This window comes from Oncorhynchus tshawytscha, linkage group LG26, assembly GCF_018296145.1.
Source record: "Oncorhynchus tshawytscha isolate Ot180627B linkage group LG26, Otsh_v2.0, whole genome shotgun sequence".
Classification (NCBI taxonomy): domain Eukaryota; kingdom Metazoa; phylum Chordata; class Actinopteri; order Salmoniformes; family Salmonidae; genus Oncorhynchus; species Oncorhynchus tshawytscha.
Genome location: NC_056454.1, coordinates 51837658 through 51861259, shown reverse-complemented (window position 1 = coordinate 51861259; position 23602 = coordinate 51837658). Strand labels below are relative to the sequence as shown.

At 42.8% G+C, this 23602-nt stretch overlaps 1 protein-coding gene across 1 annotated transcript in view; it reads left to right on the top strand.

The window, feature by feature from the left end:
* Positions 1-7076: 7076 nt before the first annotated feature.
* tmem237a (transmembrane protein 237a) overlaps positions 7077-23602 on the top strand; it is a 40297-nt gene continuing 23771 nt past the window's right edge. The window contains exons 1-4 of the mRNA XM_042307009.1: positions 7077-7189; positions 7368-7522; positions 7880-8006; positions 8117-8308. Coding sequence (XP_042162943.1) covers positions 7095-7189; positions 7368-7522; positions 7880-8006; positions 8117-8308 — 569 coding nt within the window. The 5' untranslated portion in view covers positions 7077-7094. The remainder of the gene's footprint in view (positions 7190-7367; positions 7523-7879; positions 8007-8116; positions 8309-23602) is intronic.

Below are 23602 nucleotides of genomic sequence, written 5' to 3'. Positions count from 1 at the left end.
TAACCCTCCTGACGGTAACCCTCTTGACGGTAACCCTCCTGACCGTAACCCTCCTGACCGTAACCCTCCTGACCGTAACCCTCCTGGCGGTAACACGGTAACCCTCCTGACGGTAACCCTCCTAACGGTAACCCTCCTGACGGTAACCCTCCTAACCTTCCTGACGGTAACCCTCCTGACGGTAACCCTCCTGACGGTAACCCTCCTGACGGTAACCCTGCTGACGGTAACCCTCCTGACGGTAACCCTCCTAACGGTAACCCTCCTAACCTTCCTGAAGGTAACCCTCCTGACGGTAACCCTCCTGACGGTAACCCTCCTGACGGTAACCTCTTCTGACGGTAACCTCTTCTGATGGTAACCCTCCTGACGGTAACACGGTAACCCTCCTAACGGTAACCCTCCTGACGGTAACACGGTAACCCTCCTGACGGTAACCCTCCTGACGGTAACCCTCCTGACGGTAACCCTCCTGACGGTAACCCTGCTGACGGTAACCCTGCTGACGGTAACCCTCCTGACGGTAACCCTCCTGACGGTAACCCTCCTGACGGTAACCTCTTCTGACGGTAACCTCTTCTGATGGTAACCCTCCTGACGGTAACACGGTAACCCTCCTAACGGTAACCTCCTGACGGTAACACGGTAACCCTCCTGACGGTAACCTCCTGACGGTAACACGGTAACCCTCCTGACGGTAACCCTCCTAACGGTAACCCTGCTGACGGTAACCCTCCTGACGGTAACCCTCCTGACGGTAACCCTCCTGACGGTAACACGGTAACCCTCCTGACGGTAACCTCCTGACGGTAACCCTCCTAACGGTAACCCTCCTAACGGTAACACGGTAACCCTCCTGACGGTAACCCTCCTAACGGTAACACGGTAACCTCCTGAATGTAACCCTCCTGACGGTAACCCTCCTGACGGTAACCCTGCTGACGGTAAGCCTGCTGACGGTAACCCTCCTGACGGTAACCCTCCTGACGGTAACCCTCCTGACGGTAACCCTCCTGACGGTAACCCTCCTGACCGTAACCCTCCTGGCGGTAACACGGTAACCTCCTAACGGTAACCCTCCTAACGGTAACCCTCCTAACGGTAACCCTCCTAACGGTAACCTTCCTGACGGTAACCCTCCTGACGGTAACCCTCCTAACGGTAACCCTCCTGACGGTAACCCTCCTGACGGTAACCCTCCTGACCGTAACCCTCCTGACCGTAACCCTCCTGACCGTAACCCTCCTGGCGGTAACACGGTAACCCTCCTAACGGTAACCCTCCTAACGGTAACCTTCCTGACGGTAACCCTCCTGACGGTAACCCTCCTGACGGTAACCCTCCTAACGGTAACCCTCCTGACGGTAACCCTCCTGACGGTAACCTTCCTGACGGTAACCCTCCTGACGGTAACCCTCCTAACGGTAACCTCCTGACGGTAACCCTCCTAACCTTCCTGACGGTAACCCTCCTGACCGTAACCCTCCTGGCGGTAACACGGTAACCCTCCTAACGGTAACCTCCTGACGGTAACCTCCTGACGGTAACCTTCCTGACGGTAACCCTCCTGACGGTAACCCTCCTAACGGTAACCCTCCTGACGGTAACCCTCCTAACCTTCCTGACGGTAACCCTCCTGACGGTAACCTCTTCTGATGGTAACCTCTTCTGATGGTAACCCTCCTGACGGTAACACGGTAACCCTCCTGACGGTAACCCTCCTGACGGTAACCCTCCTAACGGTAACCCTCCTGACGGTAACCCTCCTGACGGTAACCCTCTTGACGGTAACCCTCCTGACCGTAACCCTCCTGACCGTAACCCTCCTGACCGTAACCCTCCTGGCGGTAACACGGTAACCCTCCTGACGGTAACCCTCCTAACGGTAACCCTCCTGACGGTAACCCTCCTAACCTTCCTGACCGTAACCTCCTGGCGGTAACACGGTAACCCTCCTAACGGTAACCCTCCTGACGGTAACCCTCCTGACGGTAACCCTCCTAACGGTAACCCTCCTGACGGTAACCCTCCTAACCTTCCTGACGGTAACCCTCCTGACGGTAACCCTCCTGACGGTAACCTCTTCTGATGGTAACCTCTTCTGATGGTAACCCTCCTGACGGTAACACGGTAACCCTCCTGACGGTAACCCTCCTGACGGTAACCCTCCTAACGGTAACCCTCCTGACGGTAACCCTCCTGACGGTAACCCTCTTGACCGTAACCCTCCTGACCGTAACCCTCCTGACCGTAACCCTCCTGGCGGTAACACGGTAACCCTCCTGACGGTAACCCTCCTAACGGTAACCCTCCTGACGGTAACCTCCTAACCTTCCTGACGGTAACCCTCCTGACGGTAACCTCTTCTGATGGTAACCTCTTCTGATGGTAACCCTCCTGACGGTAACCCTCCTGACGGTAACACGGTAACCCTCCTAATGGTAACCCTCCTAAAGGTAACCCTGCTGACGGTAACCCTCCTGACGGTAACCTCTTCTGACGGTAACCTCTTCTGATGGTAACCCTCCTGACGGTAACACGGTAACCCTCCTAACGGTAACCCTCCTGACGGTAACACGGTAACCCTCCTGACGGTAACCCTCCTGACGGTAACACGGTAACCCTCCTGACGGTAACCCTCCTAACGGTAACCCTGCTGACGGTAACCCTCCTGACGGTAACCCTCCTGACGGTAACCCTCCTGACGGTAACACGGTAACCCTCCTGACGGTAACCCTCCTGACGGTAACCCTCCTAACGGTAACCCTCCTAACGGTAACACGGTAACCCTCCTGACGGTAACCCTCCTAACGGTAACACGGTAACCTCCTGAATGTAACCCTCCTGACGGTAACCCTCCTGACGGTAACCCTGCTGACGGTAAGCCTGCTGACGGTAACCCTCCTGACGGTAACCCTCCTGACGGTAACCCTCCTGACGGTAACCCTCCTGACGGTAACCCTCCTGACCGTAACCCTCCTGGCGGTAACACGGTAACCCTCCTAACGGTAACCCTCCTAACGGTAACCCTCCTAACGGTAACCCTCCTAACGGTAACCTTCCTGACGGTAACCCTCCTGACGGTAACCCTCCTAACGGTAACCCTCCTGACGGTAACCCTCCTGACGGTAACCCTCTTGACGGTAACCCTCCTGACCGTAACCCTCCTGACCGTAACCCTCCTGACCGTAACCCTCCTGGCGGTAACACGGTAACCCTCCTAACGGTAACCCTCCTAACGGTAACCTTCCTGACGGTAACCCTCCTGACGGTAACCCTCCTAACGGTAACCCTCCTAACGGTAACCCTCCTGACGGTAACCCTCCTGACGGTAACCTTCCTGACGGTAACCCTCCTGACGGTAACCCTCCTAACGGTAACCCTCCTGACGGTAACCCTCCTAACCTTCCTGACGGTAACCCTCCTGACCGTAACCCTCCTGGCGGTAACACGGTAACCCTCCTAACGGTAACCCTCCTGACGGTAACCCTCCTGACGGTAACCTTCCTGACGGTAACCCTCCTGACGGTAACCCTCCTAACGGTAACCCTCCTGACGGTAACCCTCCTAACCTTCCTGACGGTAACCCTCCTGACGGTAACCCTCCTGACGGTAACCTCTTCTGATGGTAACCTCTTCTGATGGTAACCCTCCTGACGGTAACACGGTAACCCTCCTGACGGTAACCCTCCTGACGGTAACCCTCCTAACGGTAACCCTCCTGACGGTAACCCTCCTGACGGTAACCCTCTTGACGGTAACCCTCCTGACCGTAACCCTCCTGACCGTAACCCTCCTGGCGGTAACACGGTAACCCTCCTGACGGTAACCCTCCTAACGGTAACCCTCCTGACGGTAACCCTCCTAACCTTCCTGACCGTAACCCTCCTGGCGGTAACACGGTAACCCTCCTAACGGTAACCCTCCTGACGGTAACCCTCCTGACGGTAACCCTCCTAACGGTAACCCTCCTGACGGTAACCCTCCTAACCTTCCTGACGGTAACCCTCCTGACGGTAACCCTCCTGACGGTAACCTCTTCTGATGGTAACCTCTTCTGATGGTAACCCTCCTGACGGTAACACGGTAACCCTCCTGACGGTAACCCTCCTGACGGTAACCCTCCTAACGGTAACCCTCCTGACGGTAACCCTCCTGACGGTAACCCTCTTGACCGTAACCCTCCTGACCGTAACCCTCCTGACCGTAACCCTCCTGGCGGTAACACGGTAACCCTCCTGACGGTAACCCTCCTAACGGTAACCCTCCTGACGGTAACCCTCCTAACCTTCCTGACGGTAACCCTCCTGACGGTAACCCTCCTGACGGTAACCTCTTCTGATGGTAACCTCTTCTGATGGTAACCCTCCTGACGGTAACCCTCCTGACGGTAACACGGTAACCCTCCTAATGGTAACCCTCCTAAAGGTAACCCTGCTGACGGTAACCCTGCTGACGGTAACCCTCCTGACGGTAACCCTCCTGACGGTAACCCTCCTGACGGTAACCCTCCTGACGGTAACCCTCCTGACGGTAACACGGTAACATGGTAACCTCCTGACGGTAACCCTCCTGACGGTAACCCTCCTGACGGTAACCCTCCTGACGGTAACCCTGCTGACGGTAACCCTCCTGACGGTAACCCTCCTGACGGTAACCCTGCTGACGGTAACCCTCCTGACGGTAACCCTCCTGACGGTAACCCTCCTAACGGTAACACAGTAACCCTCCTAGCGGTAACCCTCCTGACGGTAACCCTCCTGACGGTAACCCTCCTAACGGTAACCCTCCTAACGGTAACACGTAACCCTCCTGACGGTAACCCTCCTAACGGTAACCCTCCTGACGGTAACCCTCCTAACCTTCCTGACGGTAACCCTCCTGACCGTAACCCTCCTGGCGGTAACACGGTAACCCTCCTAACGGTAACCCTCCTGACGGTAACCCTCCTGACGGTAACCCTCCTGACGGTAACCCTCCTGACCGTAACCCTCCTGACCGTAACCCTCCTGGCGGTAACACGGTAACCCTCCTAACGGTAACCCTCCTAACGGTAACCTTCCTGACGGTAACCCTCCTGACGGTAACCCTCCTAACGGTAACCCTCCTGACGGTAACCCTCCTGACGGTAACCCTCTTGACCGTAACCCTCCTGACCGTAACCCTCCTGACCGTAACCCTCCTGGCGGTAACACGGTAACCCTCCTAACGGTAACCCTCCTAACGGTAACCTTCCTGACGGTAACCCTCCTGACGGTAACCCTCCTGACGGTAACCCTCCTGACGGTAACCCTCCTGACGGTAACCTTCCTGACGGTAACCCTCCTAACGGTAACCCTCCTAACGGTAACCCTCCTGACGGTAACCCTCCTAACCTTCCTGACGGTAACCCTCCTGACCGTAACCCTCCTGGCGGTAACACGGTAACCCTCCTAACGGTAACCCTCCTGACGGTAACCCTCCTGACGGTAACCCTCCTGACGGTAACCCACCTAACGGTAACCCTCCTGACGGTAACCTTCCTGACGGTAACCCTCCTGACGGTAACCCTCCTAACGGTAACCCTCCTGACTGTAACCCTCCTAACCTTCCTGACGGTAACCCTCCTGACGGTAACCCTCCTGACGGTAACCTCTTCTGATGGTAACCTCTTCTGATGGTAACCCTCCTGACGGTAACACGGTAACCCTCCTAACGGTAACCCTCCTGACGGTAACACGGTAACCCTCCTAATGGTAACCCTCCTAAAGGTAACCCTGCTGACGGTAACCCTGCTGACGGTAACCCTGCTGACGGTAACCCTGCTGACGGTAACCCTCCTGACGGTAACCCTCCTAACGGTAACACAGTAACCTTCCTAGCGGTAACCCTCCTAACGGTAACCCTCCTAACGGTAACCCTCCTGACGGTAACCCTCCTAACGGTAATGGTAACACGTAACCCTCCTGACGGTAACCCTCCTGACGGTAACCCTCCTGACGGTAACACGGTAACCCTCCTAACGGTAACCCTTCTGACGGTAACACGGTAACCCTCCTAACGGTAACCCTCCTAATGGTAACCCTGCTGACGGTAACCCTCCTGACGGTAACACGGTAACCCTCCTGACGGTAACCCTCCTGACGGTAACATGGTAACCCTCCTGACGGTAACCCTCCTGACGGTAACCCTCCTGATGGTAACCCTCCTAACGGTAACACGGTAACCCTCCTGATGGTAACACGGTAACCCTCCTAACGTCACGTTGTCTGGCGTCACATCTTCCTAACGGTAACCCTGCTGCTTTGTGGCCTGGTTTTCCAGATTTTGCCTGGACCGGTCGGTCACGTTGTCTGGCGTCACATCTCCCTGACGGTAACCCTGCTGCTTTGTGGCCTGGGTTTCCAGATGTTACCTGGACTGGTCGGTCGGTCACGTTGTCTGGCGTCACATCTTCCTAACGGTAACCCTGCTGCTTTGTGGCCTGAGTTTCCAGATGTTGCCTGGACTAAAGAGATCTCCATTGAGAAAGGACAAGGCTTAAAGTCATGCTACAGAGCTTTTGTATCCTTTTAGGCCAGTAGTTCTGAAAGTAGTGCTTACAAAGCCTAAATGGGTCCCTCATAATTGTGCACTACGTCATCAATTTCATATATGTTACGTCCTACAAAATAAATATATATATATGTTTATTCGTAAAATAAGTTCTGAATTTGTAAGTGCTTAAGACCCACGGACTGCATGTTTAATCTGTGTCTAGGTAGCTTATTTATCAGACTACAGCCAGCCCAAAGAGATACTCTGCCTGGTGTGTAGACTGCATGTTTAATCTGTGTCTAGGTAGTTTATTTATCAGACTACAGACAGCCCAAAGAGATACTCTGCCTGGTGTGTAGACTGTTGTCACAGTTGGTCGCAGCTGGACATAGTTGCTCGTTCGTTAGTTGGTCCTGATTTAACACGAAGAGTCTACCACGGACTGTATTACTCAATAATTAGTTGTATAGATGTATAGAAAGCCTTTAAACCTCATCTCCATGTGTAATTATCTATTCTCAAATGGCTGGTAAATTATGTCTAATCTATCGTATCTATCTATCTTATCTATCTCAGACATGGAGGAGCCGGAGCTGGTGAATGGGGATGGGATGGACCAGCACACGGACGGGGAGGAACAAGCCGTCACCAGGACAAAAACCAAGAGGAAGAAGTGAGTTCTGGACTGTTGAATCTCGCCTACATTGAATATGTGTTTCAGGAACCCCCATCGATATGCCTTAATGACCTGTTGATGATATATCTGCGCGGTAAGCGGCTTGGAACGTCTTCATAATCTCCATCTTGACACGTTACTATCTGCACCCGCCTCTTTTTCTTCCCCACAACAGGAAGTCCAAGATTGACATGCATTACGCCAATGACCTGGGTGTGGAGGAAGGTGACATCGTCAGTGGTTTGCACCATGCTATCCCCCAGCATTCCCTGTTTTCTTCTCCTCTGGGCCACAGCCAGCCTGTCGGCAAAGTGTTTGTGGAGAGAAACAGTGAGTGTCCTGTCTCTCTTATATTAACATAAAATCGGAACGGGCAACCAAATCTTGAGGTGTCGGCAGAAACTTATCTCTCTAAACAACGGTACAACGGCGCTGCAAACTCTCACAAAGTATTTAACTTCTTAAAGGAAATCACTAGTCTAGGACTACGGAGAGCATGCCTCGTAGTCCTGGCCTAGACTAGTGGTCTGCCTGAAACTAGTCTAGGACTAATAAACTATTTCAACGGAGAGCATGCTTCGTAGTCCTGGACTAGACTACATCTGTGTCCGGGGAAACTGTCTCTCTCCTTTTGAACTCAGACCCTGGTCAGGAGTTTAACCAGTTGTTGTCTCGATGTTCTTTCAGAGCGTTTCCAGGCGACTGACCCGCCCAAACACAACGCACATCTACCTGACCACATGGAGGATTACATGGAGGTCAGACCCCTCTGGACGACCAGGGACGTAGCCATGAGAGTACACAGTGGGTTCAGGTGAGTTACACAGTAGCTTCAGGTGAGCTACATGCCTTGCAGAGATCTTGGATGTGATAACTGACACTTTATCTAATTCTTTCTCTATGTGTGTGTCTCTCTCTCTCCAGAGTGATAGGTCTGTTTTCCCATGGCTTCCTGGCTGGCTATGCAGTGTGGAACACTGTGGTAGTGTATGTTTTGGCTGGGGAGCAGTTCACCACCCTACCTAACCTGCTACAGCAGTACCACTCCTTGGCCTACCCTGCCCAGTCTCTCCTATACCTACTGTTGGCTATCAGCACAGTGTCTGCCTTCGACAGGTAAGGATCTAGGAACTATATAGTCTAGTTTCTATCCTGTAGTCTAGTTTCTATCCTGTTCCTGTAGTCTAGTTTCTATCCTGTTCCTGTAGTCTAGTTTCTATACTGTTCCTGTAGTCTAGTTTCTATCCTGTAGTCTAGTTTCTATCCTGTTCCTGTAGTCTAGTTTCTATACTGTTCCTGTAGTCTAGTGTCTATACTGTTCCTGTAGTCTAGTTTCTATCCTGTTCCTGTAGTCTAGTTTCTATACTGTAGTCTAGTTTCTATACTGTTCCTATAGTCTAGTTTCTATCCTGTTCCTGTAGTCTAGTTTCTATACTGTTCCTGTAGTCTAGTTTCTATACTGTAGTCTAGTTTCTATCCTGTAGTCTAGTTTCTATACTGTTCCTGTAGTCTAGTTTCTATCCTGTAGTCTAGTTTCTATACTGTTCCTGTAGTCTAGTTTCTATACTGTAGTCTAGTTTCTATCCTGTTCCTGTAGTCTAGTTTCTATCCTGTAGTCTAGTTTCTATCCTGTAGTCTAGTTTCTATACTGTTCCTGTAGTCTAGTTTCTATCCTGTTCCTGTAGTCTAGTTTCTACCCTGTAGTCTAGTTTCTATCCTGTTCCTGTAGTCTAGTTTATATCCTGTAGTCTAGTTTCTATCCTGTTCCTGTAGTCTAGTTTATATACTGTAGTCTAGTTTCTATACTGTTCCTGTAGTCTAGTTTCTATACTGTTCCTGTAGTCTAGTTTCTATACTGTTCCTGTAGTCTAGTTTCTATACTGTTCCTGTAGTCTAGTTTCTATACTGTAGTCTAGTTTCTATCCGTAGTCTAGTTTCTATCCTGTTCCTGTAGTCTAGTTTATATACTGTTCCTGTAGTCTAGTTTATATACTGTTCCTGTAGTCTAGTTTCTATACTGTTCCTGTAGTCTAGTTTCTATACTGTTCCTGTAGTCTAGTTTCTATCCTGTTCCTGTAGTCTAGTTTCTATACTGTTCCTGTAGTCTAGTTTCTATACTGTTCCTGTAGTCTAGTTTCTATACTGTTCCTGTAGTCTAGTGTCTATACTGTTCCTGTAGTCTAGTTTCTATCCTGTTCCTGTAGTCTAGTTTCTATACTGTAGTCTAGTTTCTATACTGTTCCTGTAGTCTAGTTTCTATACTGTTCCTGTAGTCTAGTTTCTATCCTGTTCCTGTAGTCTAGTTTCTATACTGTTCCTGTAGTCTAGTTTCTATACTGTAGTCTAGTTTCTATCCTGTAGTCTAGTTTCTATACTGTTCCTGTAGTCTAGTTTCTATCCTGTAGTCTAGTTTCTATACTGTAGTCTAGTTTCTATCCTGTTCCTGTAGTCTAGTTTCTATCCCGTAGTCTGTTTCTATCCTGTAGTCTAGTTTCTATACTGTTCCTGTAGTCTAGTTTCTATCCTGTTCCTGTAGTCTAGTTTCTACCCTGTAGTCTAGTTTCTATACTGTTCCTGTAGTCTAGTTTCTATCCTGTTCCTGTAGTCTAGTTTCTATCCTGTAGTCTAGTTTCTATACTGTTCCTGTAGTCTAGTTTCTATCCTGTTCCTGTAGTCTAGTTTCTATACTGTAGTCTAGTTTCTATACTGTTCCTGTAGTCTAGTTTCTATCCTGTTCCTGTAGTCTAGTTTCTATACTGTTCCTGTAGTCTAGTTTCTATACTGTAGTCTAGTTTCTATCCTGTAGTCTAGTTTCTATACTGTTCCTGTAGTCTAGTTTCTATCCTGTAGTCTAGTTTCTATACTGTTCCTGTAGTCTAGTTTCTATACTGTAGTCTAGTTTCTATACTGTTCCTGTAGTCTAGTTTCTATACTGTAGTCTAGTTTCTATCCTGTAGTCTAGTTTCTATACTGTTCCTGTAGTCTAGTTTCTATACTGTTCCTGTAGTCTAGTTTCTATCCTGTAGTCTAGTTTCTATACTGTTCCTGTAGTCTAGTTTCTATCCTGTTCCTGTAGTCTAGTTTCTATCCTGTAGTCTAGTTTCTATACTGTTCCTGTAGTCTAGTTTCTATCCTGTTCCTGTAGTCTAGTTTCTATACTGTAGTCTAGTTTCTATACTGTTCCTGTAGTCTAGTTTCTATCCTGTTCCTGTAGTCTAGTTTCTATACTGTTCCTGTAGTCTAGTTTCTATACTGTAGTCTAGTTTCTATCCTGTAGTCTAGTTTCTATACTGTTCCTGTAGTCTAGTTTCTATCCTGTAGTCTAGTTTCTATACTGTTGTCTAGTTTCTATCCTGTTCCTGTAGTCTAGTTTCTATCCCGTAGTCTAGTTTCTATCCTGTAGTCTAGTTTCTATACTGTTCCTGTAGTCTAGTTTCTATCCTGTTCCTGTAGTCTAGTTTCTACCCTGTAGTCTAGTTTCTATACTGTTCCTGTAGTCTAGTTTCTATCCTGTTCCTGTAGTCTAGTTTCTATACTGTAGTCTAGTTTCTATACTGTAGTCTAGTTTCTATACTGTTCCTGTAGTCTAGTTTCTATACTGTAGTCTAGTTTCTATACTGTTCCTGTAGTCTAGTTTCTATACTGTATTTTAGTTTCTATATTGTTCCTGTAGTCTAGTTTCTATACTGTTCCTGTAGTCTTGTTTCTATACTGTAGTCTAGTTTCTATACTGTAGTCTAGTTTCTATACTGTTCCTGTAGTCTAGTTTCTATACTGTTCCTGTAGTCTAGTTTCTATACTGTAGTCTAGTTTCTATGCTGTAGTCTAGTTTCTATCCTGTTCCTGTAGTCTAGTTTCTATACTGTTCCTGTAGTCTAGTTTCTATCCTGTTCCTGTAGTCTAGTTTCTATACTGTAGTCTGTTTCTATCCTGTAGTCTAGTTTCTATACTGTAGTCTAGTTTCTATCCTGTTCCTGTAGTCTAGTTTCTATCCTGTTCCTGTAGTCTAGTTTCTATACTGTTCCTGTAGTCTAGTTTCTATCCTGTTCCTGTAGTCTAGTTTCTATACTGTAGTCTAGTTTCTATACTGTTCCTGTAGTCTAGTTTCTATACTGTTCCTGTAGTCTAGTTTATATACTGTTCCTGTAGTCTAGTTTCTATACTGTAGTCTAGTTTCTATCCTGTAGTCTAGTTTCTATACTGTTCCTGTAGTCTAGTTTCTATCCTGTTCCTGTAGTCTGGTTTCTATCCTGTAGTCTAGTTTCTATACTGTTCCTGTAGTCTAGTTTCTATACTGTTCCTGTAGTCTAGTTTCTATACTGTTCCTGTAGTCTAGTTTCTATACTGTAGTCTAGTTTCTATCCTGTTCCTGTAGTCTAGTTTCTATCCTGTTCCTGTAGTCTAGTTTCTATCCTGTTCCTGTAGTCTAGTTTCTATCCTGTAGTCTAGTTTCTATCCTGTTCCTGTAGTCTAGTTTCTATACTGTTCCTGTAGTCTAGTTTCTATACTGTTCCTGTAGTCTAGTTTCTATCCTGTAGTCTAGTTTCTATACTGTTCCTGTAGTCTAGTTTCTATACTGTAGTCTAGTTCCTATACTGTTCCTGTAGTCTAGTTTCTATACTGTTCCTGTAGTCTAGTTTCTATCCTGTTCCTGTAGTCTAGTTTCTATACTGTAGTCTAGTTTCTATCCTGTTCCTGTAGTCTAGTTTCTATCCTGTTCCTGTAGTCTAGTTTCTATACTGTTCCTGTAGTCTAGTTTCTATACTGTAGTCTAGTTTATATACTGTAGTCTAGTTTCTATACTGTTCCTGTAGTCTAGTTTCTATACTGTTCCTGTAGTCTAGTTTCTATACTGTTCCTGTAGTCTAGTTTCTATACTGTTCCTGTAGTCTAGTTTCTATACTGTAGTCTAGTTTCTATCCTGTAGTCTAGTTTCTATCCTGTTCCTGTAGTCTAGTTTCTATACTGTTCCTGTAGTCTAGTTTCTATACTGTTCCTGTAGTCTAGTTTCTATGCTGTAGTCTAGTTTCTATCCTGTTCCTGTAGTCTAGTTTCTATACTGTTCCTGTAGTCTAGTTTCTATCCTGTTCCTGTAGTCTAGTTTCTATACTGTAGTCTAGTTTCTATACTGTAGTCTAGTTTCTATCCTGTTCCTGTAGTCTAGTTTCTATACTGTAGTCTAGTTTCTATCCTGTTCCTGTAGTCTAGTTTCTATACTGTTCCTGTAGTCTAGTTTCTATCCTGTTCCTGTAGTCTAGTTTCTATACTGTAGTCTAGTTTCTATCCTGTTCCTGTAGTCTAGTTTCTATCCTGTTCCTGTAGTCTAGTTTCTATACTGTTCCTGTAGTCTAGTTTCTATACTGTAGTCTAGTTTCTATCCTGTAGTCTAGTTTCTATACTGTTCCTGTAGTCTAGTTTCTATACTGTTCCTGTAGTCTAGTTTCTATACTGTAGTCTAGTTTCTATCCTGTTCCTGTAGTCTAGTTTCTATCCTGTAGTCTAGTTTCTATACTGTTCCTGTAGTCTAGTTTCTATCCTGTTCCTGTAGTCTAGTTTATATACTGTAGTCTAGTTTCTATACTGTTCCTGTAGTCTAGTTTCTATACTGTTCCTGTAGTCTAGTTTCTATACTGTTCCTGTAGTCTAGTTTCTATACTGTTCCTGTAGTCTAGTTTCTATCCGGTAGTCTAGTTTCTATCCTGTTCCTGTAGTCTAGTTTCTATACTGTTCCTGTAGTCTAGTTTATATACTGTTCCTGTAGTCTAGTTTATATACTGTTCCTGTAGTCTAGTTTCTATACTGTTCCTGTAGTCTAGTTTCTATACTGTTCCTGTAGTCTAGTTTCTATACTGTTCCTGTAGTCTAGTTTCTATACTGTTCCTGTAGTCTAGTTTCTATCCTGTTCCTGTAGTCTAGTTTCTATACTGTTCCTGTAGTCTAGTTTCTATACTGTTCCTGTAGTCTAGTTTCTATACTGTTCCTGTAGTCTAGTTTCTATCCTGTTCCTGTAGTCTAGTTTCTATACTGTAGTCTAGTTTCAATACTGTTCCTGTAGTCTAGTTTCTATCCTGTTCCTGTAGTCTAGTTTCTATACTGTTCCTGTAGTCTAGTTTCTATACTGTAGTCTAGTTTCTATCCTGTAGTCTAGTTTCTATACTGTTCCTGTAGTCTAGTTTCTATCCTGTAGTCTAGTTTCTATACTGTTCCTGTAGTCTAGTTTCTATACTGTAGTCTAGTTTCTATCCTGTTCCTGTAGTCTAGTTTCTATCCCGTAGTCTAGTTTCTATCCTGTAGTCTAGTTTCTATACTGTTCCTGTAGTCTAGTTTCTATCCTGTTCCTGTAGTCTAGTTTCTACCCTGTAGTCTAGTTTCTATACTGTTCCTGTAGTCTAGTTTCTATCCTGTTCCTGTAGTCTAGTTTCTATCCTGTAGTCTAGTTTCTATACTGTTCCTGTAGTCTAGTTTCTATCCTGTTCCTGTAGTCTAGTTTATATACTGTAGTCTAGTTTCTATACTGTTCCTGTAGTCTAGTTTCTATCCTGTAGTCTAGTTTCTATCCTGTAGTCTAGTTTCTATCCTGTTCCTGTAGTCTAGTTTCTATACTGTTCCTGTAGTCTAGTTTCTATACGGTTCCTGTAGTCTAGTTTCTATACGGTTCCTGTAGTCTAGTTTCTATACTGTAGTCTAGTTTCTATACTGTTCCTGTAGTCTAGTTTCTATACTGTTCCTGTAGTCTAGTTTCTATACTGTTCCTGTAGTCTAGTTTCTATACTGTAGTCTAGTTTCTATACTGTTCCTGTAGTCTAGTTTCTATCCTGTTCCTGTATTCTAGTTTCTATACTGTTCCTGTAGTCTAGTTTCTATCCTGTAGTCTAGTTTCTATACTGTTCCTGTAGTCTAGTTTCTATCCTGTAGTCTAGTTTCTATACTGTTCCTGTAGTCTAGTTTCTATCCTGTAGTCTAGTTTCTATACTGTTCCTGTAGTCTAGTTTCTATCCTGTAGTCTAGTTTCTATACTGTTCCTGTAGTCTAGTTTCTATCCTGTTCCTGTAGTCTAGTTTCTATCCTGTAGTCTAGTTTCTATACTGTTCCTGTAGTCTAGTTTCTATCCTGTTCCTGTAGTCTAGTTTCTATACTGTAGTCTAGTTTCTATACTGTTCCTGTAGTCTAGTTTCTATCCTGTTCCTGTAGTCTAGTTTCTATCCTGTTCCTGTAGTCTAGTTTCTATCCTGTAGTCTAGTTTCTATACTGTAGTCTAGTTTCTATACTGTTCCTGTAGTCTAGTTTCTATCCTGTTCCTGTAGTCTAGTTTCTATACTGTTCCTGTAGTCTAGTTTCTATCCTGTAGTCTAGTTTCTATACTGTTCCTGTAGTCTAGTTTCTATCCTGTAGTCTAGTTTCTATACTGTTCCTGTAGTCTAGTTTCTATCCTGTAGTCTAGTTTCTATACTGTTCCTGTAGTCTAGTTTCTATACTGTTCCTGTAGTCTAGTTTCTATCCTGTAGTCTAGTTTCTATACTGTTCCTGTAGTCTAGTTTCTATCCTGTTCCTGTAGTCTAGTTTCTATACGGTAGTCTAGTTTCTATACTGTTCCTGTAGTCTAGTTTCTATCCTGTTCCTGTAGTCTAGTTTCTATCCTGTTCCTGTAGTCTAGTTTCTATCCTGTTCCTGTAGTCTAGTTTCTATACTGTTCCTGTAGTCTAGTTTCTATCCTGTAGTCTAGTTTCTATACTGTTCCTGTAGTCTAGTTTCTATCCTGTAGTCTAGTTTCTATACTGTTCCTGTAGTCTAGTTTCTATCCTGTAGTCTAGTTTCTATACTGTTCCTGTAGTCTAGTTTCTATACTGTTCCTGTAGTCTAGTTTCTATCCTGTTCCTGTAGTCTAGTTTCTATCCTGTTCCTGTAGTCTAGTTTCTATACTGTTCCTGTAGTCTAGTTTCTATCCTGTAGTCTAGTTTCTATACTGTTCCTGTAGTCTAGTTTCTATCCTGTAGTCTAGTTTCTATACTGTTCCTGTAGTCTAGTTTCTATCCTGTAGTCTAGTTTCTATACTGTTCCTGTAGTCTAGTTTCTATACTGTTCCTGTAGTCTAGTTTCTATCCTGTAGTCTAGTTTCTATACTGTTCCTGTAGTCTAGTTTCTATCCTGTTCCTGTAGTCTAGTTTCTATACGGTAGTCTAGTTTCTATACTGTTCCTGTAGTCTAGTTTCTATCCTGTTCCTGTAGTCTAGTTTCTATCCTGTTCCTGTAGTCTAGTTTCTATACTGTTCCTGTAGTCTAGTTTCTATACTGTTCCTGTAGTCTAGTTTCTGTTCCTGTAGTCTAGTTTCTGTCCTGTTCCTGTAGTCTAGTTTCTATACTGTTCCTGTAGTCTAGTTTCTATACTGTTCCTGTAGTCTAGTTTCTATCCTGTTCCTGTAGTTTAGTTTCTATACTGTAGTCTAGTTTCTATCCTGTTCCTGTAGTCTAGTTTCTATACTGTTCCTGTAGTCTAGTTTCTGTTCCTGTAGTCTAGTTTCTATACTGTAGTCTAGTTTCTATCCTGTTCCTGTAGTCTAGTTTCTATCCTGTTCCTGTAGTCTAGTTTCTATACTGTTCCTGTAGTCTAGTTTCTATACTGTAGTCTAGTTTCTATCCTGTAGTCTAGTTTCTATACTGTTCCTGTAGTCTAGTTTCTATACTGTTCCTGTAGTCTAGTTTCTATCCTGTTCCTGTAGTCTAGTTTCTATCCTGTTCCTGTAGTCTAGTTTCTATACTGTAGTCTAGTTTCTATCCTGTAGTCTAGTTTCTATACTGTTCCTGTAGTCTAGTTTCTATCCTGTAGTCTAGTTTCTATACTGTTCCTGTAGTCTAGTTTCTATACTGTAGTCTAGTTTCTATCCTGTAGTCTAGTTTCTATCCTGTAGTCTAGTTTCTATCCTGTTCCTGTAGTCTAGTTTCTATACTGTTCCTGTAGTCTAGTTTCTATACTGTTCCTGTAGTCTAGTTTCTATCCTGTTCCTGTAGACTAGTTTCTATACTGTAGTCTAGTTTCTATACTGTTCCTGTAGTCTAGTTTCTATACTGTTCCTGTAGTCTAGTTTCTATCCTGTTCCTGTAGTCTAGTTTCTATCCTGTAGTCTAGTTTCTATCCTGTTCCTGTAGTCTAGTTTCTATACTGTAGTCTAGTTTCTATCCTGTTCCTGTAGTCTAGGTTCTATCCTGTTCCTGTAGTCTAGTTTCTATCCTGTAGTCTAGTTTCTATACTGTTCCTGTAGTCTAGTTTCTATACTGTTCCTGTAGTCTAGTTTCTATCCTGTTCCTGTAGTCTAGTTTCTATCCTGTTCCTGTAGTCTAGTTTCTATACTGTAGTCTAGTTTCTATACTGTTCCTGTAGTCTAGTTTCTATACTGTTCCTGTAGTCTAGTTTCTATACTGTTCCTGTAGTCTAGTTTCTATACTGTTCCTGTAGTCTAGTTTCTATACTGTTCCTGTAGTCTAGTTTCTATCCTGTTCCTGTAGTCTAGTTTCTATACTGTAGTCTAGTTTCTGTTCCTGTAGTCTAGTTTCTGTCCTGTTCCTGTAGTCTAGTTTCTATACTGTTCCTGTAGTCTAGTTTCTATACTGTTCCTGTAGTCTAGTTTCTATCCTGTAGTCTAGTTTCTATACTGTAGTCTAGTTTCTATCCTGTAGTCTAGTTTCTATCCTGTTCCTGTAGTCTAGTTTCTATCCTGTTCCTGTAGTCTAGTTTCTATACTGTTCCTGTAGTCTAGTTTCTATCCTGTAGTCTAGTTTCTATCCTGTTCCTGTAGTCTAGTTTCTATACTGTTCCTGTAGTCTAGTTTCTATCCTGTAGTCTAGTTTCTATCCTGTAGTCTAGTTTCTATCCTGTAGTCTAGTTTCTATCCTGTTCCTGTAGTCTAGTTTCTATCCTGTTCCTGTAGTCTAGTTTCTATCCTGTAGTCTAGTTTCTATACTGTTCCTGTAGTCTAGTTTCTATCCTGTAGTCTAGTTTCTATACTGTTCCTGTAGTCTAGTTTCTATACTGTAGTCTAGTTTCTATCCTGTTCCTGTAGTCTAGTTTCTATCCTGTAGTCTAGTTTCTATCCTGTAGTCTAGTTTCTATACTGTTCCTGTAGTCTAGTTTCTATCCTGTTCCTGTAGTCTAGTTTCTACCCTGTAGTCTAGTTTCTATACTGTTCCTGTAGTCTAGTTTCTATCCTGTTCCTGTAGTCTAGTTTCTATACTGTTCCTGTAGTCTAGTTTCTATCCTGTTCCTGTAGTCTAGTTTATATACTGTAGTCTAGTTTCTATACTGTTCCTGTAGTCTAGTTTCTATACTGTTCCTGTAGTCTAGTTTCTATACTGTTCCTGTAGTCTAGTTTCTATACTGTTCCTGTAGTCTAGTTTCTATACTGTAGTCTAGTTTCTATCCGGTAGTCTAGTTTCTATCCTGTTCCTGTAGTCTAGTTTCTATACTGTTCCTGTAGTCTAGTTTCTATACTGTTCCTGTAGTCTAGTTTATATACTGTTCCTGTAGTCTAGTTTCTATACTGTTCCTGTAGTCTAGTTTCTATACTGTTCCTGTAGTCTAGTTTCTATCCTGTTCCTGTAGTCTAGTTTCTATACTGTAGTCTAGTTTCTATACTGTTCCTGTAGTCTAGTTTCTATACTGTTCCTGTAGTCTAGTTTCTATCCTGTTCCTGTAGTCTAGTTTCTATACTGTAGTCTAGTTTCTATACTGTTCCTGTAGTCTAGTTTCTATCCTGTTCCTGTAGTCTAGTTTCTATACTGTTCCTGTAGTCTAGTTTCTATACTGTAGTCTAGTTTCTATCCTGTAGTCTAGTTTCTATACTGTTCCTGTAGTCTAGTTTCTATCCTGTAGTCTAGTTTCTATACTGTTCCTGTAGTCTAGTTTCTATACTGTAGTCTAGTTTCTATCCTGTTCCTGTAGTCTAGTTTCTATCCCGTAGTCTAGTTTCTATCCTGTAGTCTAGTTTCTATACTGTTCCTGTAGTCTAGTTTCTATCCTGTTCCTGTAGTCTAGTTTCTACCCTGTAGTCTAGTTTCTATACTGTTCCTGTAGTCTAGTTTCTATCCTGTTCCTGTAGTCTAGTTTCTATCCTGTAGTCTAGTTTCTATACTGTTCCTGTAGTCTAGTTTCTATCCTGTTCCTGTAGTCTAGTTTATATACTGTTCTAGTTTCTATACTGTTCCTGTAGTCTAGTTTCTATACTGTTCCTGTAGTCTAGTTTCTATACTGTTCCTGTAGTCTAGTTTCTATACTGTAGTCTAGTTTCTATCCTGTTCCTGTAGTCTAGTTTCTATACTGTTCCTGTAGTCTAGTTTCTATACTGTTCCTGTAGTCTAGTTTCTATACTGTAGTCTAGTTTCTATCCTGTTCCTGTAGTCTAGTTTCTATACTGTTCCTGTAGTCTAGTTTCTATCCTGTTCCTGTAGTCTAGTTTCTATACTGTAGTCTAGTTTCTATCCTGTAGTCTAGTTTCTATACTGTTCCTGTAGTCTAGTTTCTATCCTGTAGTCTAGTTTCTATCCTGTAGTCTAGTTTCTATACTGTTCCTGTAGTCTAGTTTCTATCCTGTTCCTGTAGTCTAGTTTCTATACTGTAGTCTAGTTTCTATCCTGATCCTGTAGTCTAGTTTCTATCCTGTTCCTGTAGTCTAGTTTCTATACTGTTCCTGTAGTCTAGTTTCTATACTGTAGTCTAGTTTCTATCCTGTAGTCTAGTTTCTATACTGTTCCTGTAGTCTAGTTTCTATACTGTTCCTGTAGTCTAGTTTCTATACTGTTCCTGTAGTCTAGTTTCTATCCTGTTCCTGTAGTCTAGTTTCTATACTGTAGTCTAGTTTCTATACTGTTCCTGTAGTCTAGTTTCTATACTGTAGTCTAGTTTCTATCCTGTAGTCTAGTTTCTATACTGTTCCTGTAGTCTAGTTTCTATACTGTTCCTGTAGTCTAGTTTCTATCCTGTTCCTGTAGTCTAGTTTCTATACTGTAGTCTAGTTTCTATACTGTTCCTGTAGTCTAGTTTCTATCCTGTTCCTGTAGTCTAGTTTCTATACTGTTCCTGTAGTCTAGTTTCTATCCTGTTCCTGTAGTCTAGTTTCTATCCTGTAGTCTAGTTTCTATCCTGTAGTCTAGTTTCTATACTGTAGTCTAGTTTCTATCCTGTAGTCTAGTTTCTATACTGTTCCTGTAGTCTAGTTTCTATCCTGTAGTCTAGTTTCTATACTGTTCCTGTAGTCTAGTTTATATCCTGTAGTCTAGTTTCTATACTGTTCCTGTAGTCTAGTTTCTATACTGTTCCTGTAGTCTAGTTTCTATCCTGTAGTCTAGTTTCTATACTGTTCCTGTAGTCTAGTTTCTATCCTGTTCCTGTAGTCTAGTTTCTATACTGTAGTCTAGTTTCTATACTGTTCCTGTAGTCTAGTTTCTATCCTGTTCCTGTAGTCTAGTTTCTATCCTGTTCCTGTAGTCTAGTTTCTATCCTGTTCCTGTAGTCTAGTTTCTATCCTGTTCCTGTAGTCTAGTTTCTATCCTGTTCCTGTAGTCTAGTTTCTATACTGTAGTCTAGTTTCTATCCTGTTCCTGTAGTCTAGTTTCTATCCTGTTCCTGTAGTCTAGTTTCTATACTGTAGTCTAGTTTCTATCCTGTTCCTGTAGTCTAGTTTCTATACTGTTCCTGTAGTCTAGTTTCTATCCTGTTCCTGTAGTCTAGTTTCTATACTGTAGTCTAGTTTCTATCCTGTTCCTGTAGTCTAGTTTCTATACTGTTCCTGTAGTCTAGTTTCTATACTGTAGTCTAGTTTCTATCCTGTAGTCTAGTTTCTATACTGTTCCTGTAGTCTAGTTTCTATACTGTTCCTGTAGTCTAGTTTCTATACTGTTCCTGTAGTCTAGTTTCTATCCTGTTCCTGTAGTCTAGTTTCTATACTGTAGTCTAGTTTCTATACTGTTCCTGTAGTCTAGTTTCTATACTGTTCCTGTAGTCTAGTTTCTATACTGTAGTCTAGTTTCTATCCTGTAGTCTAGTTTCTATACTGTTCCTGTAGTCTAGTTTCTATACTGTTCCTGTAGTCTAGTTCCTATACTGTTCCTGTAGTCTAGTTTCTATCCTGTTCCTGTAGACTAGTTTCTATACTGTAGTCTAGTTTCTATACTGTTCCTGTAGTCTAGTTTCTATCCTGTTCCTGTAGTCCAGTTTCTATACTGTTCCTGTAGTCTAGTTTCTATCCTGTAGTCTAGTTTCTATACTGTTCCTGTAGTCTAGTTTCTATACTGTAGTCTAGTTTCTATCCTGTTCCTGTAGTCTAGTTTCTATACTGTAGTCTAGTTTCTATACTGTTCCTGTAGTCTAGTTTCTATACTGTAGTCTAGTTTCTATACTGTTCCTGTAGTCTAGTTTCTATACTGTAGTCTAGTTTCTATACTGTTCCTGTAGTCTAGTTTCTATACTGTTCCTGTAGTCTAGTTTCTATACTGTTCCTGTAGTCTAGTTTCTATCCTGTAGTCTAGTTTCTATACTGTTCCTGTAGTCTAGTTTCTATCCTGTTCCTGTAGTCTAGTTTCTATACTGTAGTCTAGTTTCTATACTGTTCCTGTAGTCTAGTTTCTATCCTGTTCCTGTAGTCTAGTTTCTATCCTGTTCCTGTAGTCTAGTTTCTATCCTGTTCCTGTAGTCTAGTTTCTATCCTGTAGTCTAGTTTCTATACTGTAGTCTAGTTTCTATCCTGTTCCTGTAGTCTAGTTTCTATACTGTTCCTGTAGTCTAGTTTCTATCCTGTTCCTGTAGTCTAGTTTCTATACTGTAGTCTAGTTTCTATCCTGTTCCTGTAGTCTAGTTTCTATACTGTTCCTGTAGTCTAGTTTCTATCCTGTTCCTGTAGTCTAGTTTCTATCCTGTTCCTGTAGTCTAGTTTCTATACTGTAGTCTAGTTTCTATCCTGTAGTCTAGTTTCTATACTGTTCCTGTAGTCTAGTTTCTATCCTGTTCCTGTAGTCTGGTTTCTATCCTGTAGTCTAGTTTCTATACTGTTCCTGTAGTCTAGTTCCTATACTGTTCCTGTAGTCTAGTTTCTATACTGTTCCTGTAGTCTAGTTTCTATACTGTTCCTGTAGTCTAGTTTCTATACTGTTCCTGTAGTCTAGTTTCTATACTGTTCCTGTAGTCTAGTTTCTATACTGTTCCTGTAGTCTAGTTTCTATACTGTTCCTGTAGTCTAGTTTCTATCCTGTAGTCTAGTTTCTATACTGTTCCTGTAGTCTAGTTTCTATACTGTTCCTGTAGTCTAGTTTCTATACTGTTCCTGTAGTCTAGTTTCTATACTGTTCCTGTAGTCTAGTTTCTATCCTGTTCCTGTAGTCTAGTTTCTATCCTGTAGTCTAGTTTCTATCCTGTAGTCTAGTTTCTATCCTGTAGTCTAGTTTCTATACTGTTCCTGTAGTCTAGTTTCTATCCTGTAGTCTAGTTTCTATCCTGTAGTCTAGTTTCTATACTGTAGTCTAGTTTCTATACTGTTCCTGTAGTCTAGTTTCTATACTGTTCCTGTAGTCTAGTTTCTATCCTGTTCCTGTAGTCTAGTTTCTATCCTGTTCCTGTAGTCTAGTTTCTATCCTGTAGTCTAGTTTCTATACTGTAGTCTAGTTTCTATCCTGTTCCTGTAGTCTAGTTTCTATCCTGTAGTCTAGTTTCTATCCTGTTCCTGTAGTCTAGTTTCTATCCTGTTCCTGTAGTCTAGTTTCTATCCTGTTCCTGTAGTCTAGTTTCAATCCTGTAGTCTAGTTTCTATCCTGTTCCTGTAGTCTAGTTTCTATACTGTTCCTGTAGTCTAGTTTCTATACTGTTCCTGTAGTCTAGTTTCTATACTGTTCCTGTAGTCTTGTTTCTATACTGTAGTCTAGTTTCTATACTGTAGTCTAGTTTCTATACTGTTCCTGTAGTCTAGTTTCTATACTGTTCCTGTAGTCTAGTTTCTATACTGTAGTCTAGTTTCTATACTGTAGTCTAGTTTCTATACTGTTCCTGTAGTCTAGTTTCTATACTGTTCCTGTAGTCTAGTTTCTATACTGTTCCTGTAGTCTAGTTTCTATCCTGTAGACTAGTTTCTATACTGTAGTCTAGTTTCTATACTGTTCCTGTAGTCTAGTTTCTATCCTGTTCCTGTAGTCCAGTTTCTATACTGTTCCTGTAGTCTAGTTTCTATCCTGTAGTCTAGTTTCTATACTGTTCCTGTAGTCTAGTTTCTATACTGTAGTCTAGTTTCTATCCTGTTCCTGTAGTCTAGTTTCTATCCTGTAGTCTAGTTTCTATACTGTTCCTGTAGTCTAGTTTCTATCCTGTAGTCTAGTTTCTATACTGTTCCTGTAGTCTAGTTTCTATACTGTTCCTGTAGTCTAGTTTCTATACTGTTCCTGTAGTCTAGTTTCTATACTGTTCCTGTAGTCTAGTTTCTATACTGTTCCTGTAGTCTAGTTTCTATCCTGTAGTCTAGTTTCTATACTGTTCCTGTAGTCTAGTTTCTATCCTGTTCCTGTAGTCTAGTTTCTATACTGTAGTCTAGTTTCTATACTGTTCCTGTAGTCTAGTTTCTATCCTGTTCCTGTAGTCTAGTTTCTATCCTGTTCCTGTAGTCTAGTTTCTATCCTGTTCCTGTAGTCTAGTTTCTATCCTGTAGTCTAGTTTCTATACTGTAGTCTAGTTTCTATCCTGTTCCTGTAGTCTAGTTTCTATACTGTTCCTGTAGTCTAGTTTCTATCCTGTTCCTGTAGTCTAGTTTCTATACTGTAGTCTAGTTTCTATCCTGTTCCTGTAGTCTAGTTTCTATACTGTTCCTGTAGTCTAGTTTCTATCCTGTTCCTGTAGTCTAGTTTCTATCCTGTAGTCTAGTTTCTATCCTGAGTCTAGTTTCTATACTGTAGTCTAGTTTCTATCCTGTAGTCTAGTTTCTATACTGTTCCTGTAGTCTAGTTTCTATCCTGTAGTCTGGTTTCTATCCTGTAGTCTAGTTTCTATACTGTTCCTGTAGTCTAGTTCCTATACTGTTCCTGTAGTCTAGTTTCTATACTGTTCCTGTAGTCTAGTTTCTATACTGTTCCTGTAGTCTAGTTTCTATACTGTTCCTGTAGTCTAGTTTCTATACTGTTCCTGTAGTCTAGTTTCTATACTGTTCCTGTAGTCTAGTTTCTATCCTGTAGTCTAGTTTCTATACTGTTCCTGTAGTCTAGTTTCTATCCTGTTCCTGTAGTCTAGTTTCTATACTGTAGTCTAGTTTCTATACTGTTCCTGTAGTCTAGTTTCTATCCTGTTCCTGTAGTCTAGTTTCTATACTGTAGTCTAGTTTCTATACTGTTCCTGTAGTCTAGTTTCTATCCTGTAGTCTAGTTTCTATACTGTTCCTGTAGTCTATTTTC